The sequence below is a fragment of the Mesoplodon bidens genome (genome assembly GCF_964165515.1).
Source record: "Mesoplodon bidens genome assembly, contig: HAP1_SCAFFOLD_304, whole genome shotgun sequence".
NCBI classification, from domain to species: domain Eukaryota; kingdom Metazoa; phylum Chordata; class Mammalia; order Artiodactyla; family Ziphiidae; genus Mesoplodon; species Mesoplodon bidens.
In genome coordinates, this window is record NW_027672087.1 from 102,876 (window position 1) to 117,986 (window position 15,111).

Here is a 15,111-nt window from a genome sequence, read left to right on the forward strand (position 1 = left end):
CTTCTGTCTCCATGGGGCCTTGCTTAACTTGATTTGCAAGCAGGGTTGCTACAGATGAGAGACAGTCTTCATAGTGACTGGATCATGCATATAGGATTTCCTCCATTTCATTGTTCAAGACATTAGGACCGCTTACGTAGCCTGTTGGGCTTCTTAGAACTAGCCTGCAGTTCTTAAAAAGTTTCAAGGGAAGCCAGAAATCCAAATTGCTCTGTGAAATATCCACATTTTAAAAGTAGCAAACCAATTCAAATTTTAAACTCTGCTGGCCAACAACATGGGCCACACAAAACACACCAGGTTGTAACCTCTGACGTATACTGTATAATGCTTTTGTTCTCATCTTCTCATATGATCCTCAGACTAGGGGGCAGATACTATTATTCGCTTCATTTTACAGATGGAGAAACTGAGGCACAGAGCAGTTTAGTAGCTTGTCCAAAGTTTGAGCATCAAAGCTGGAACTTGAGGTTTTTACAGTGTGCTTTTTTATCCTCATTACAAATGCATCCTTTTAGAAAGAACCTTTTCTTATCCTAAAGATAATACATATTACAAAATACAATAAAGTACAGAAAGGTCAAAACAAAGAAAAAACGACCACTAGTCCCAACATGCCCACATAAGCACTATTACTTAGTGTATTTCCTTACAGAAAACATAATTTCCCTCTTCATTCAATCAGAGGTACCGGCTGTATAGGTTAGGATCTGTGCTCGGTGCTGGGGATATTACAGTGAACAGCCATAGTTCCTGCCCTCAGAAGGCTTACAATCTAGTTCTTGTTCTTTGTTCCATTCATTGCCAACCTAGATGTGAATATCCAATGGGGCTTCTTCAAGAAGCAAAAGAGTAAATAAGCAGATAGTGCATGTCAGGTGGGCCCAAGGCCCCCAGCTGCCCAGTCCCACTTGGGCTTCCTCCCTAGAAACGAAATGAGGAGAGGATTGGACTCCTAGTGAAGGAGTTAAGATGCAGAAAGGGATAGGACTTGAGAGTACTATCAAACTCTCAACTCAAGTGGCCGAGGTCCTCGGTCTCGGCCCTCTCGTCCTCAAGGAAAGGGGTCGGGAGGGGGCAAGTGGTACGTGGCATCCAGAAAGATGACGAGGGTCCACAGGAAGAGGCGGTCCACCACCATGGCCACAAACTGCCAGTCCTCCTTCAACTGGGGGTAGGAAGATTAAACTGTTCCTGGGCTCCAGACAACCAGGGAAGGCGGCCTCAAGGCCCTGTACCGCACCCAGGTCCTCATACCACAGCTTTGAGACAAGGGCGGGCCCGCAGAATAGCAGAGAGCGAAACTGCGGGCGACGGATGTGAGTAAAGAACAAGTGGGAAGCCAGGGGGCGGGACCAAGTGAGGCAAACTTCCAATCAGAAAAATAATCGAGTTCTGGGGGCGGAGCCTAAGTTTGCCGGTGGAGCCAAGGCCACCCAGGCCTTGCCTTAACCCACCCTCTTTGGAGTCACAGCTTCGTGGTCCTCCTGTTCCCGCAGCTGTTGAGCGGTGTAGCTGATTGAAGAAACGACCTCCCGTAGGTCGGGAGGCAGGCACACAGCCCGGCTTGGACCATCGATAAATGGCCGCAGGTCCGGGGCAGACAGTTCAGGCTGGAACGTGGAAGAGGCGAGTCTGTTTGGCCACGACCGGGGCACAAAGACGGCCTGCGTGGGTGCTCTAGGCCCCGCCCCAGCTCCCTCCTCCAACGCCCATCCAGGTTTCAAAACGTGAGAGAGCCCTTCAGGTTCTCTTCAGCAGCGGCGACCTCTCTAGCCTTCCGCAATTCCTCCTATTCCCTTACGCTTTAGTTCCCACCTCCCCGCAAAGTGGGCAACAGAAGGGGTACTACAACTCCCATGATGCTCGACCACGACATCCTCTGAGAGCTTAGGACGCCTGCCTCCGCACAGTCTTCTGGGAACTGTAGTTCTCCCTCTCCCTTCTACGTGGGCCGTGGGGAGTAGATACTACCTGTTGGGTTTGGGGAAGAGAAAATCATGTGGTGGCTTGCGGATGAAATATTCATCTGTTCCCCGACCCCAGCCACTTCCTGGAGAATCCCTGAGAGGTATAGGAGGTGGCTCCGGTATCTGGTCTCTCTCAGGTTTGGGTCTCTTCAGACCCAGATACGGAGGGAGTTTGTGGATAAAGATCTGCTGAGTAGAAGAAGAGCCGTCTTGGAGGGGGCTCTTATGCTTTCAGACCAGAAGGGAAGCCGCCAACCACCCCCACGGCACGTGCCCATTCCTGCGCATGCGTGCATGCATCCCACAGATGAAATGCAACTACACAGCCCAAGAGTCCTTAAGGGGGTTAGGAGGCATCCTGACTGGAAAGAAAAGTTCTGAGGGCTTCCACCCTGATAGTACCTAACCCTGAGAATGCTTCCTTGGGACCCACGAAGGAGAGAAGTATTGATGAAGAGAGTCTGGGATCTACGCAATGTTAATGATGGGAGGATAAAATTAATTGGGCAACATTTCAACACCCAAAGACCTTGGCACTTTGACACTCTACCAGGAGTTGTAGTTCTCCCTCAGGTCTGTGAAAGGGAAGGTTGAAAGTTGGTGGGAGTGAGGAGCGATACCTGGACAAAAAGCCAAATACTAGGATTGAGAGTTAACACAGGTTGGAGAGGAGATCTTCTTACCTGACGGACCCAAAGGGGCATTTGGTGGGTGTGGGGTGAGCGATGGTGCAGGTTGAGGACTACGATGTTAAGGATGACTGAGAAGGTGACGAGGACCATGGTAAACATGAGGTATTTGATAATGACGGGGACAGACAGGGAGGTCTCAGGCACTTTGTCTGCCAGCAGCAGCAGGAACACAGTAAGGGTCAGCAGGGCAAAGATCGAGAGCCCCATCTGCTCTACTTGGGGGACAGAGGGGAAGGCGGAAGGATTAGGCTTTGCCAGAAAGCAATCTCCCTGGCATAATCAGTGACCGTGTTTCCAGCCCACTCAAGGACAGGCTTTTGGAAGGGCCAACTGCATGCAAATAACTCCTACATTTATACCTCCAACCTGGACTGATTCCCCTAAATTCCACACTTGTATCCACCTGCCTACTTAACCTCTCCATTTGGGTGTCCAATAGACACCTCGACCTTAACATGTCCAAAACTTAATTCCCTCACCACCGACTCCCCACACAGTCTTCCTCAGGTCATAAATGACAACTCGATCTTTCCTGTGGCTCAGGCCAAATCCCTTGGAGTCATTCTCAGCTCTCCTCTCTCTCATCCCATATCCAATCCATACCAAACCCTATTGGCTCTACCTTCAACATATATCCTGAAACTGATGACTTATCCCATCTACCACTACCATCCTGGTACAAGCCACCATTACCTCAGATCTGAGTTATTACAAAGGCCTCCTCTTTGCTTCATCCTTTGTCCCCCCTGCTGACTGTTCTCAACAGAGCAGCCACATTGATCCCGTTAAAATGTAAATCAGATCAACCAAGAGCCCCAAACACAGCCCAGAATGGGGGAGGCAAGTTTGCATACATCTGGTCGTGACCCAAGAGACCAGATGAGGAAAACTGAAGCCTGGGCTCTTTCTCACAGTCTGGGGAAATCAGGCATTGGGTGTCCATCCCTACATCTTACCTCCTCCCCAGAGGGTGGCTTCTGAGCCACCCTAAAAAGAATTAAGTTCTCTGCGCTCTGGGGGAGCTTTAAGATGCTGGGCGTGGGTGACAGGGAAAGGAAAATTGCTCTAAACTCTAAAGCACTGCTCTCCAATAGCATTTTTCATGATGATGGAAATGTTCTAAATCTGTGCCGTCCAATGCAGTAGCCACTAGCTCCATGTGGCTACTGAGCACTTAGAAGATCATGGCACTGAGGAAGAGAATTTCTTTTTTTTTTCTGGCCAAGCCATGAAGCTTGCGGGGTCTGAATTCCCCGACCAGGGATTGAACCACCGCCACATCAGTGAAAGCGCCAAGTCCCAACAACTGGACTGCCAGGGAACAGAATTGGATGTCAGGGAAATTCTGTTCCCTGAGGAAGAGAATTTTTAACTTTTTAACTTAATTTTTAATAGAATTAATTTTCCTTAACTTTAAGTAATTTACATTCTAATAGGCCTTTGGCTAGTGGCTACTGTAATTGACAGTGCAGCTCTAGGGCCTTGGGGATAACGGATTTAGCTAGACAGCGATGGAGGGAAAGCAGGGATAGTTTAGGTCCTCATCAGGCCCTGTGGGATGGGGCTGGGTTGGATGTCCTCAAAAGTCCACAGAACACTTCTCTTGTCTCTTTATTCCTCATGCTTATCTGTCCCCTCTTTTTCTAAGTTTCTCATCACACACTGATATCCCCACTCCTTGATGGTCTCTGGTGAGTTGTTGGATGTTGGAAGCCATCCTGGAGCCATTGCACCATGACAAAGTCATGAAGCAACGGAAGGCGAAACTGCAAGGCAGCGCCGTGCCAGGAAGGTGGACTACAGCTCTGTTGTTATGTTTTATGATAATAAGTTTAAATATAGGGGCAATTTTGGGGGGATGTTGCTCCACGTGAAAGAAAAATTCCTCTAGGACTCCCCCTCCTGAAACTACCACAGAATGGGAAGTACCCACTAAAGACCCAGGGAAATGGGTAAAGAATTAAGAGCCTGGAACTAAAGGGATATTTTTTTTATGAAAAACACCCTCTAGTATGGAGTTATGGCCATGGGCTGGAGTTCCTGATCACATAGGAAATTTATGGTTCTATTATAAAGGAAGATTAATTCTAGAAAAGCAAATGCCTAGAGCAGAATTAGTTGCTAGGATAGGGAGAAAGCACTGTCTCAGTTGAAGGAAACAACGAGAAAGGGCATGCAGGGTACATTGTAAATATTTTCGTGGAACCATTGTAAAAGGTTGCCCATGCAAGAAGAGAAATAGGAACAAGTAGCTTCAACTTTTACAACTAAAATAATCATATAACTGCTTGGCTTGGTTACTAAGAAATAACCTGTGATTAATGGGAACTTGGGAAATATTTTAATAGGACATCTAGAAACTAGGGGATATATTTTTTAAAAAAAAATCTTTATAGAACATTTTGAGGTTTGATTGTGCTAAGATTGTTTGGTCACATACCTGGTAATGTAATCAACTACAATATATAAACCTGTGATTGTAAACAATAAAGAAGAGAGAGAAACATGCAATGCTGATACTTTAAGAAGTGTAATAGATTTATTTCCTTCGCCGACGCTATCTATCCCTCGGGTATCCCTTGACTCGCTGGAGCTGGACTCCGGCAGCTGGATGTGGCCCTATGAAGGCGCCTGGGAGACAGAGCTTCGCACTTGACCCTGTCTGCTGTCTCTGGCGGGCATCAAAGACCACATGCCCTAGCCGGGTGCCTGCTGGTTTTGGGAGGCGTAGACATCTGGCGATAGTTCTGGCAGGCTGGGGGGATGGTATCGGGTGGTACACCCAGGCTTGGCTGCCTGTTCGCTGCGAGGAGGTTAGCAGGTCATTGTAGGCCCCCTGAGCCTTGGCAGAGCAGGAGTTGTGACTGGGTGGGACAGAAGTCCATGGTATGTGCTGCCCTGCATCCTCCTTTCGAGGAACTGTCTCAGATATAAATGACTTTTGGGTCTGACGTGGGCCCAAAACTTGGACAGAGTCAGTTCCTAGAGGGTTCTTGTGGAGGCCAGGGTTTGGGATAAGGCCTGAGTTGTTATGGAGGCCTCGTCTCTTGGATAAGCCAGAGTCTTGAGTAAGGGCTGGACCCTTATGGGGGCCAGGATCTCGATTAATTCCTGAGTCCTCGTGGAAGTTAGGGTCATGGGTATGTTCTGAGCTCCTGTAAATTCCAGCATCTTGGGTAAGGCCAGGATTCTTATGGAGGTCAGAATCTTGAGTAAGGCCTTGGCTCCTGCAGACTCCAGAAGCTTGGGTCAGGCCTGGATTCTTGTAGTCTCCGGAGTCTCGGGTAAGGCTTGAGCCCTTATGGAGGCGAGCGGTTTGCACAGGACCTGGGCTCTTATGGAGATCAGACTCCTGGCAAAGGACTGAGCTCTTGTTGACTGCAGAGTCTTGGGCATGGCATGGACTCTTCTGTGGCCAAGAATCTTGGGTAATGACTGGATTCTTCTGAAGGTCAGAGTCTTGGGAAAGGCTTGGATTCTTGCAGAGGTAAGGGTCTTTGGTAAGGCCTCGAAGTTCGTGGAGGCCTGGATCTTGAGCAAGGCCTGGGTTCTTGGGGAGGCCTGTGTCTCCGGTAAGGCCTGGGGTCCTTTGGAGGACAGAGCATTGGTTGAGACCTAGACTCTCATGAAGTTCTGGGGGTTGGGGCTGGTTTGGGGTTTGGGAAGTAGTGGATAACTGGGGAGGGATGGGGCCCTGGGGAGAGAGGACAGACTGAGGAGACTTGGAGGTTGGGGGAAAGGTGGGGGTTTGTATTAAGGCGGAGGGCTTCTGGTGGTTGCTGTGTTGATGAAGGACAAAGGATCTGGGAAAACAAGAGGCAGAGAAAGAGTGCATGGTGGAGGCATGGTGCATGGTGAGCTCTGGGCACTGGTCGGAGAATGGAAGCAAGGTTGAGAAGGTGCAGCATCCTTGGAGTACACCAGGAATTTGGGGTAGACTGGAGTCTGGGGATCCGTGTTTCTCTTCTCAGACTGGCAAGGGTGGGAGCTACAGTGAGTGAAGGTCTTGGACTGTACAAATTTGTCTTTGGCATCATTTGGGATCTTCCATTCCATAGTCCCCAACTCCACGTAACCCAGTATGGACCCTGTGGAGGGCTTGGCACTGTCCCCACTACATTGCTTCAGTGTTTGCTCAGCTGTACCAGAGCTCACCAGACCATGCCCCTCTTGGGGCCTGGAGAGGGTACCCAAGTCATTTCTGGAGTACCCAGAGTTCTGAGGGGGACACACATGGAATAAGTTCTGCTTTATGCTGCGGGCATAGTAGACCACATGGCCAGAGGAGAGGCCTTGGTCGAAGGTAGACAAGGTAGAGAGAATAGAATCTAGGATGGGGGTACGGGTGGTGGAAGGGACTGGAGGGGTCGTCAGGGCCATGACCAGTGCTGGGACAGAGGTTGTGGCAGAGATCGGGACAGGGGCTGGTGTAGGGGCTAGGGCAGGAGTAGTAGCAGGGGCAGAAGTTGGGGGAGGGACCAGAGTGTTGGCATGGGTATAGGTCAGATGAGCATGGGTCAGGGTGCAGAGAGAAGTGTGGCCCAGGAATTGGGCTGAGGCATGTGAGGGGGCCTGGGCTTGGGCCTGGGCTGGGGTATGGGCTGAGGTATGCTCCGGGCCATGGACCTGGGCAGGGCTGTGCTCAGGGGTGAGGGCTGGTGAGGGGGTCTGGGCCTGGGGGGTAGTGTGCTCAGGGAGGTGGAGTGTGGAGCAAGTCTGGGCCTGAGGTGGGGCGTGCACAGAGGGGTGCTTGTAGGAGAAGGTCTGGGCCTTGGCAGGAGAATGTGCAGGGAGCTGAACTGGGGGGCAGGTCTGGGCCCGGGCTGGGGCCTGGGCTGAGTCATAGTCTGGGGTCTTAGTCTTGCTCTCTTGGGGCAGGCAGAGTGGAACCACGTCCACCTTGCTTATCCTGCGGAGCTTGGAAGATGTCTCTCACCTGGAGTTAAAGGTGGCTTTGGACTTTAAGGCTGTGAACGGAGGGGCCTCCCCAGCTCCCACTACCCCCTCCTTCCACAGTCCCCGTGGAGCCTCCGTGGAAGCCCGAGCCCGTCCACACTGCGGCGGCATCCAGCAGCACTTAGAAGCCGTCTCATCATCTGTTTCTGGTATCCAGGATTCAAGGTGGTTTGGGTGCCTGTGCAGGAAGCTCGGGCGATGGTGGAAGCGGGGAGAAACTCTTGAACACAGGTTCTTGGGATCCACGGAGCAGCACATGCGATGGCTGCCTCCACAGCTGGCTTGCTTGTCTGCAGGGAAAGGCGAGATGGGACAGGGCCTGGGTTCCTGAGGGGCTGAGAATCAAGGCAGGGATAGAAGAAAGGGGACAGGCCCACATCCCCTGAGGCCACACTGGCGCCCACTTACCTTTGGGGAAAATACGGTTGAAACCTGCCCGCAAGAATCTCTTCAGATGCATCCAGAGCTGAGGGAAGCAAGGGAGCGTGGAGTTCGGGATCAGGGTGAGCCCTGAAATCCAACCCTTGTCCGGCCACACTGCAGCAGCCATCCCATCTCAGCCCCTTCAAGACCCCAGGGCTCCCCCAACCACACTGCCCAGATCCTGCCCTCACCAGAGTCACCACGTTGATCCACACATTGAGCAAGATGATGCTGACCAGGATCAGAAGAATTGAGTCTCCTAGGTCTTGGCATTTCCTGGGTGTGGTGCCAGAGCACGCCTCGGCTAGGTAATGGGTTTGCTCAGCCATGGCCGGGGGTCCCAGGACTGCCTGGGTCCGCTGGCCTCCATATATGTATACTGGGAGACAGACTGGGTCATAATGGGGCAGGTGGTGGCGTCACAGTGAGGGAGGGGGACGAAAAGGAGGGCCAGGCGTGGCATTCCATGGTTCCCCGGGTGAGGTAAGCTGAGCCTGGACAGCCAAACAGGGCCCGGAGGCCGGCACACCTCCCCTCGAGGTGTCAAACATTCGCTCACCGCCCACTGACTCACTTGTTCAAATGTCACATTCCATCTCTTGGCCCCTCCTGAGACTAGAAAGACCTTGGCCTCAGAGCCCTGCGGAAGGCCTGGCTGGAGTCCAGAGCCTCAGCCTTCTTCATGCCCTTCACTGGCTGTGGAGCTGGACCTGCCCAGATGTGGAACCTCCCAGTTTGGAAGCAGCTTCTTGTTTGAGGCTCTTTGGGGACAGGGACAGCTGAGACACAGAGGAGGTGCCCAGAGACCAGTGGTGTGGAGACTGCAGCTGCAGATCTACTTAGTGCATGGTATCGGACCAGGAGGGGCCTGCTGGCAGGACTGTGGCCACTAAACCAAGGGGACCCTCAGGCCCAGAAGGGGACACTGGCTTCTTATTGCAGGAAGCCAAAGGCAGGGACCCAAGCTGGCAGAAGGAGTGGCGCTTCCAAGCCACAGACCGCCAATGTTTTCTGGACCATGGCGCTCTTTATTCCTCTCTCCATGCCCTGCCGCTCCCCACCCGCCCCCATTAGCTGCTGGCCAGTTCATTTTCCCAGCCTGGCTTCCGTGCAGAGAGGGCCTCGAGGCCGAGGTGGAAGGTAGCAGCGAGTTGGCCCGCGCTTGGCTTCCCGCACTTGCCGCTTCAACTCCAGGCTGTCATACACCTGGTAGTTGGCATTTCCCCCTGGGTTCCGGCTGAGTGGCATGAAGGTGGGCGGGGGTGGAGGGTGTTCGGTAGCCTGGACGTCGGGCAGAGTCTGGGAGGGGCGGAGGAGCAGCGCTGAGCTGGAATCCGAGGCCCGCTGGTAGAGGCCTCGGCCAGCACCGTGAGGGAGGCGGAGGCGGCCAGAGGGTGCCGCACAGGCAGCATCTCTGCCCATTCGGCCGCCCAGCGCCGCACCTCGTGGGGATCCCGGGAGTAGTTCAAGTGTCCCGTGGAGTGGCGCGGGCTGTGGTTGGGCTGGCTGTGAGCACAGCTGTGGAGGCTCCGCCCGTGGGCCGGTGGGGAGTTGCGCTGCCAGGCTTCGGGCCGGTAGCCCTGAGGCACCAGAGCTGATGGAGGCTCAGAGCCCTCCAGACCACGCCGCCGCTGATCCCAGGAGTCATACGGGAGATGGCCCCCTGAGGGGTAAGTTCTGTGCCCCCCAGGGACCCACGAGCTGTTAGGGGGCAGCCGTCGGGTAAGTGGTGGAGACGAGGTCCACTGGTCAGCATCCACATTGCCCCAGATGCGGGATGGCGAGCAAGGGGCCCCGAAGGACTGCAGCCCTAGCTCAGACTTGGCCTCCACACGCTTGGGCATGCGGTGCAGCTCGGGCGACAGGTAGAGACAGGCTGGTGGCTGGATGGCCAGGATCCCACCCTGTCGACCCCAGAGGCCCACGTTGGAGGGCAGACCCATCTGCCGGTAGAGCCCTCCCCAGCACCCCCACGGGTACTTGGGTTGTGGGAAGGAAAGCTGGTCCTCCTCCTCCAGGTAGGAGTCCGGGTCCTCCCAGCTAAAGGAGGGCATCGGAGGCAGCTGTGACATCCCGTGGAGGCGATGCGGCCTACGGAAGCCTGAGCAGCTGGAGGGGAATTTTCTAAATTCTTGGGCCTCCCCTGGTGGCTTCAGGGGTGGCGGCTGCAGCTGCGGCTACGGTTGCGGAGATGGTGGTAGGAGGACGAGGAGTAGCAAGTGGACCGGGCCATTCTCACTTCCACAGGGTCCAGGGTGCAGTGCATGTGGATGTCTTGGGCCTTGGCTGGAGGATGTTTGGAGGAACTTTCACAAGCCTGTGAGATTTCATCTGTGGGAGTCGAGAGTCCGTGAGGGCAGGGCAACTGTCAGAAGATTTCAGGGTTGGGAACCTGGGAGCCTGGGTTTCTAGGGCCCTGGGAATGGCGAGGCGGGGTGCCTCCTAGCTGTCTTCTGTAGTTACTTTTCTGAATAATACAATACATGGTCTTGTCTAAGGCATTCTGGAGCCCATGCCATATCTGGGGTGGGGTGGGGTGGGGTGGGTGAAAATGAAGGCCAGGCTCTCTACCCTCACCACCACTCCCAGCCAAGACCGTTCCTGCAGACGGAGGTGCAGGCTGCAGCTGGTTCCCACCCTCAGCCATCTTCACCCCTACTGGTGATCCCCAACCATCGCTGACCATAGTTGCCATGCTGATCCCAATGCTGACAAGAATGACAATGCCCAGCAACAGGAGTAGGAAGTCCTCCGCATTCTGGGTACTTTCTTGGTATTGATGGCAGCACCCCAGGTTGTCATACCAGAGCTGCTGTTCCATGGTGGGCGGGTCCTAGGGCCGCCTGAGCCGTGGGACGCCCCACCCCCCCAACCCCACCGGCCCTGACCCACACTGCACTCATGCCAGGACCTGGGGACACCCCCCAACAGGTGAGGGACCATGGTCATAATGAGGCACATTGCAGGGAGTCACAATGCGGAGTTGTCCAATCTTTCATCCACTCAGCTGGTCCTTTAGGTGGCCGTCTCTGCCCTCGGCTCCCACTACATGGAGCCTAGTCCCCAGAGTTCAGTCTGTCCTTCTGTCTCCATGGGGCCTTGCTTAACTTGATTTGCAAGCAGGGTTGCTACAGATGAGAGACAGTCTTCATAGTGACTGGATCATGCATATAGGATTTCCTCCATTTCATTGTTCAAGACATTAGGACCACTTACGTAGCCTGTTGGGCTTCTTAGAACTAGCCTGCAGTTCTTAAAAAGTTTCAAGGGAAGCCAGAAATCCAAATTGCTCTGTGAAATATCCACATTTTAAAAGTAGCAAACCAATTCAAATTTTAAACTCTGCTGGCCAACAACATGGGCCACACAAAACACACCAGGTTGTAACCTCTGACGTATACTGTATAATGCTTTTGTTCTCATCTTCTCATATGATCCTCAGACTAGGGGGCAGATACTATTATTCGCTTCATTTTACAGATGGAGAAACTGAGGCACAGAGCAGTTTAGTAGCTTGTCCAAAGTTTGAGCATCAAAGCTGGAACTTGAGGTTTTTACAGTGTGCTTTTTTATCCTCATTACAAATGCATCCTTTTAGAAAGAACCTTTTCTTATCCTAAAGATAATACATATTACAAAATACAATAAAGTACAGAAAGGTCAAAACAAAGAAAAAACGACCACTAGTCCCAACATGCCCACATAAGCACTATTACTTAGTGTATTTCCTTACAGAAAACATAATTTCCCTCTTCATTCAATCAGAGGTACCGGCTGTATAGGTTAGGATCTGTGCTCGGTGCTGGGGATATTACAGTGAACAGCCATAGTTCCTGCCCTCAGAAGGCTTACAATCTAGTTCTTGTTCTTTGTTCCATTCATTGCCAACCTAGATGTGAATATCCAATGGGGCTTCTTCAAGAAGCAAAAGAGTAAATAAGCAGATAGTGCATGTCAGGTGGGCCCAAGGCCCCCAGCTGCCCAGTCCCACTTGGGCTTCCTCCCTAGAAACGAAATGAGGAGAGGATTGGACTCCTAGTGAAGGAGTTAAGATGCAGAAAGGGATAGGACTTGAGAGTACTATCAAACTCTCAACTCAAGTGGCCGAGGTCCTCGGTCTCGGCCCTCTCGTCCTCAAGGAAAGGGGTCGGGAGGGGGCAAGTGGTACGTGGCATCCAGAAAGATGACGAGGGTCCACAGGAAGAGGCGGTCCACCACCATGGCCACAAACTGCCAGTCCTCCTTCAACTGGGGGTAGGAAGATTAAACTGTTCCTGGGCTCCAGACAACCAGGGAAGGCGGCCTCAAGGCCCTGTACCGCACCCAGGTCCTCATACCACAGCTTTGAGACAAGGGCGGGCCCGCAGAATAGCAGAGAGCGAAACTGCAGGCGACGGATGTGAGTAAAGAACAAGTGGGAAGCCAGGGGGCGGGACCAAGTGAGGCAAACTTCCAATCAGAAAAATAATCGAGTTCTGGGGGCGGAGCCTAAGTTTGCCGGTGGAGCCAAGGCCACCCAGGCCTTGCCTTAACCCACCCTCTTTGGAGTCACAGCTTCGTGGTCCTCCTGTTCCCGCAGCTGTTGAGCGGTGTAGCTGATTGAAGAAACGACCTCCCGTAGGTCGGGAGGCAGGCACACAGCCCGGCTTGGACCATCGATAAATGGCCGCAGGTCCGGGGCAGACAGTTCAGGCTGGAACGTGGAAGAGGCGAGTCTGTTTGGCCACGACCGGGGCACAAAGACGGCCTGCGTGGGTGCTCTAGGCCCCGCCCCAGCTCCCTCCTCCAACGCCCATCCAGGTTTCAAAACGTGAGAGAGCCCTTCAGGTTCTCTTCAGCAGCGGCGACCTCTCTAGCCTTCCGCAATTCCTCCTATTCCCTTACGCTTTAGTTCCCACCTCCCCGCAAAGTGGGCAACAGAAGGGGTACTACAACTCCCATGATGCTCGACCACAACATCCTCTGAGAGCTTAGGACGCCTGCCTCCGCACAGTCTTCTGGGAACTGTAGTTCTCCCTCTCCCTTCTACGTGGGCCGTGGGGAGTAGATACTACCTGTTGGGTTTGGGGAAGAGAAAATCATGTGGTGGCTTGCGGATGAAATATTCATCTGTTCCCCGACCCCAGCCACTTCCTGGAGAATCCCTGAGAGGTATAGGAGGTGGCTCCGGTATCTGGTCTCTCTCAGGTTTGGGTCTCTTCAGACCCAGATACGGAGGGAGTTTGTGGATAAAGATCTGCTGAGTAGAAGAAGAGCCGTCTTGGAGGGGGCTCTTATGCTTTCAGACCAGAAGGGAAGCCGCCAACCACCCCCACGGCACGTGCCCATTCCTGCGCATGCGTGCATGCATCCCACAGATGAAATGCAACTACACAGCCCAAGAGTCCTTAAGGGGGTTAGGAGGCATCCTGACTGGAAAGAAAAGTTCTGAGGGCTTCCACCCTGATAGTACCTAACCCTGAGAATGCTTCCTTGGGACCCACGAAGGAGAGAAGTATTGATGAAGAGAGTCTGGGATCTACGCAATGTTAATGATGGGAGGATAAAATTAATTGGGCAACATTTCAACACCCAAAGACCTTGGCACTTTGACACTCTACCAGGAGTTGTAGTTCTCCCTCAGGTCTGTGAAAGGGAAGGTTGAAAGTTGGTGGGAGTGAGGAGCGATACCTGGACAAAAAGCCAAATACTAGGATTGAGAGTTAACACAGGTTGGAGAGGAGATCTTCTTACCTGACGGACCCAAAGGGGCATTTGGTGGGTGTGGGGTGAGCGATGGTGCAGGTTGAGGACTACGATGTTAAGGATGACTGAGAAGGTGACGAGGACCATGGTAAACATGAGGTATTTGATAATGACGGGGACAGACAGGGAGGTCTCAGGCACTTTGTCTGCCAGCAGCAGCAGGAACACAGTAAGGGTCAGCAGGGCAAAGATCGAGAGCCCCATCTGCTCTACTTGGGGGACAGAGGGGAAGGCGGAAGGATTAGGCTTTGCCAGAAAGCAATCTCCCTGGCATAATCAGTGACCGTGTTTCCAGCCCACTCAAGGACAGGCTTTTGGAAGGGCCAACTGCATGCAAATAACTCCTACATTTATACCTCCAACCTGGACTGATTCCCCTAAATTCCACACTTGTATCCACCTGCCTACTTAACCTCTCCATTTGGGTGTCCAATAGACACCTCGACCTTAACATGTCCAAAACTTAATTCCCTCACCACCGACTCCCCACACAGTCTTCCTCAGGTCATAAATGACAACTCGATCTTTCCTGTGGCTCAGGCCAAATCCCTTGGAGTCATTCTCAGCTCTCCTCTCTCTCATCCCATATCCAATCCATACCAAACCCTATTGGCTCTACCTTCAACATATATCCTGAAACTGATGACTTATCCCATCTACCACTACCATCCTGGTACAAGCCACCATTACCTCAGATCTGAGTTATTACAAAGGCCTCCTCTTTGCTTCATCCTTTGTCCCCCCTGCTGACTGTTCTCAACAGAGCAGCCACATTGATCCCGTTAAAATGTAAATCAGATCAACCAAGAGCCCCAAACACAGCCCAGAATGGGGGAGGCAAGTTTGCATACATCTGGTCGTGACCCAAGAGACCAGATGAGGAAAACTGAAGCCTGGGCTCTTTCTCACAGTCTGGGGAAATCAGGCATTGGGTGTCCATCCCTACATCTTACCTCCTCCCCAGAGGGTGGCTTCTGAGCCACCCTAAAAAGAATTAAGTTCTCTGCGCTCTGGGGGAGCTTTAAGATGCTGGGCGTGGGTGACAGGGAAAGGAAAATTGCTCTAAACTCTAAAGCACTGCTCTCCAATAGCATTTTTCATGATGATGGAAATGTTCTAAATCTGTGCCGTCCAATGCAGTAGCCACTAGCTCCATGTGGCTACTGAGCACTTAGAAGATCATGGCACTGAGGAAGAGAATTTCTTTTTTTTTTCTGGCCAAGCCATGAAGCTTGCGGGGTCTGAATTCCCCGACCAGGGATTGAACCACCGCCACATCAGTGAAAGCGCCAAGTCCCAACAACTGGACTGCCAGGGAACAGAAT

At 52.6% G+C, this 15,111-nt stretch overlaps 3 protein-coding genes and 1 pseudogene across 4 annotated transcripts; all 4 read right to left on the reverse strand.

Moving 5' to 3' along the window:
* Window positions 1–287: 287 nt before the first annotated feature.
* Window positions 288–3,283, reverse strand: LOC308610581 (acetylcholine receptor subunit beta-like). The gene is made up of 4 exons (XM_081259662.1): window positions 2,654–3,283; window positions 1,975–2,156; window positions 1,473–1,635; window positions 288–1,168 (listed from the first exon to the last, which is right to left on the reverse strand). Exons 1-4 carry the CDS (start codon window positions 2,867–2,869, stop codon window positions 1,055–1,057), a joined length of 675 nt encoding a protein of 224 aa, XP_081115788.1. The 5' UTR covers window positions 2,870–3,283; the 3' UTR covers window positions 288–1,054.
* Window positions 3,284–3,706: 423 nt separating this feature from the next.
* On the reverse strand, window positions 3,707–9,097 carry LOC308610592 (uncharacterized protein). The gene is made up of 4 exons (XM_081259670.1): window positions 8,233–9,097; window positions 8,027–8,084; window positions 7,599–7,908; window positions 3,707–6,249 (listed from the first exon to the last, which is right to left on the reverse strand). The coding sequence occupies exons 1-4, from the start codon at window positions 8,368–8,370 to the stop codon at window positions 5,220–5,222; spliced, it is 1,536 nt and encodes a 511-aa protein (XP_081115796.1). The 5' UTR covers window positions 8,371–9,097; the 3' UTR covers window positions 3,707–5,219.
* On the reverse strand, window positions 8,712–10,865 carry LOC308610593 (uncharacterized protein SPEM2-like; annotated as a pseudogene). The gene is made up of 4 exons: window positions 10,725–10,865; window positions 10,505–10,562; window positions 9,103–10,372; window positions 8,712–8,802 (listed from the first exon to the last, which is right to left on the reverse strand). The product of its transcript is annotated as an uncharacterized protein SPEM2-like (transcript).
* Window positions 10,866–11,408: 543 nt separating this feature from the next.
* On the reverse strand, window positions 11,409–14,404 carry LOC308610583 (acetylcholine receptor subunit beta-like). Its single transcript, XM_081259664.1, has 4 exons — window positions 13,775–14,404; window positions 13,096–13,277; window positions 12,594–12,756; window positions 11,409–12,289 (listed from the first exon to the last, which is right to left on the reverse strand). The coding sequence occupies exons 1-4, from the start codon at window positions 13,988–13,990 to the stop codon at window positions 12,176–12,178; spliced, it is 675 nt and encodes a 224-aa protein (XP_081115790.1). The 5' UTR covers window positions 13,991–14,404; the 3' UTR covers window positions 11,409–12,175.
* Between the last annotated feature and the right edge of the window lie 707 nt (window positions 14,405–15,111).

Bases quoted from the DNA above. Each gene is read 5' to 3' on its own strand.
- LOC308610581 (XM_081259662.1), bottom strand. From the start codon at position 2,869: ATGGGGCTCTCGATCTTTGCCCTGCTGACCCTTACTGTGTTCCTGCTG. The intron at 2,157-2,653 runs GTAAGAAGATCT...TCTACTCAGCAG, and splicing joins TGCCCCTTTGGGTCCGTCAG to ATCTTTATCCACAAACTCCC. The intron at 1,169-1,472 runs GTGACTCCAAAG...TCCTACCCCCAG, and splicing joins AACAGGAGGACCACGAAGCT to TTGAAGGAGGACTGGCAGTT.
- LOC308610592 (XM_081259670.1), bottom strand. From the start codon at position 8,370: ATGGCTGAGCAAACCCATTACCTAGCCGAGGCGTGCTCTGGCACCACA. The intron at 8,085-8,232 runs GTGAGGGCAGGA...TGCTTCCCTCAG, and splicing joins GGATCAACGTGGTGACTCTG to CTCTGGATGCATCTGAAGAG. The intron at 7,909-8,026 runs GTAAGTGGGCGC...CTTTCCCTGCAG, and splicing joins CAACCGTATTTTCCCCAAAG to ACAAGCAAGCCAGCTGTGGA.
- LOC308610583 (XM_081259664.1), bottom strand. From the start codon at position 13,990: ATGGGGCTCTCGATCTTTGCCCTGCTGACCCTTACTGTGTTCCTGCTG. The intron at 13,278-13,774 runs GTAAGAAGATCT...TCTACTCAGCAG, and splicing joins TGCCCCTTTGGGTCCGTCAG to ATCTTTATCCACAAACTCCC. The intron at 12,757-13,095 runs GTAGTATCTACT...GTGGCCAAACAG, and splicing joins CTCTTCCCCAAACCCAACAG to ACTCGCCTCTTCCACGTTCC.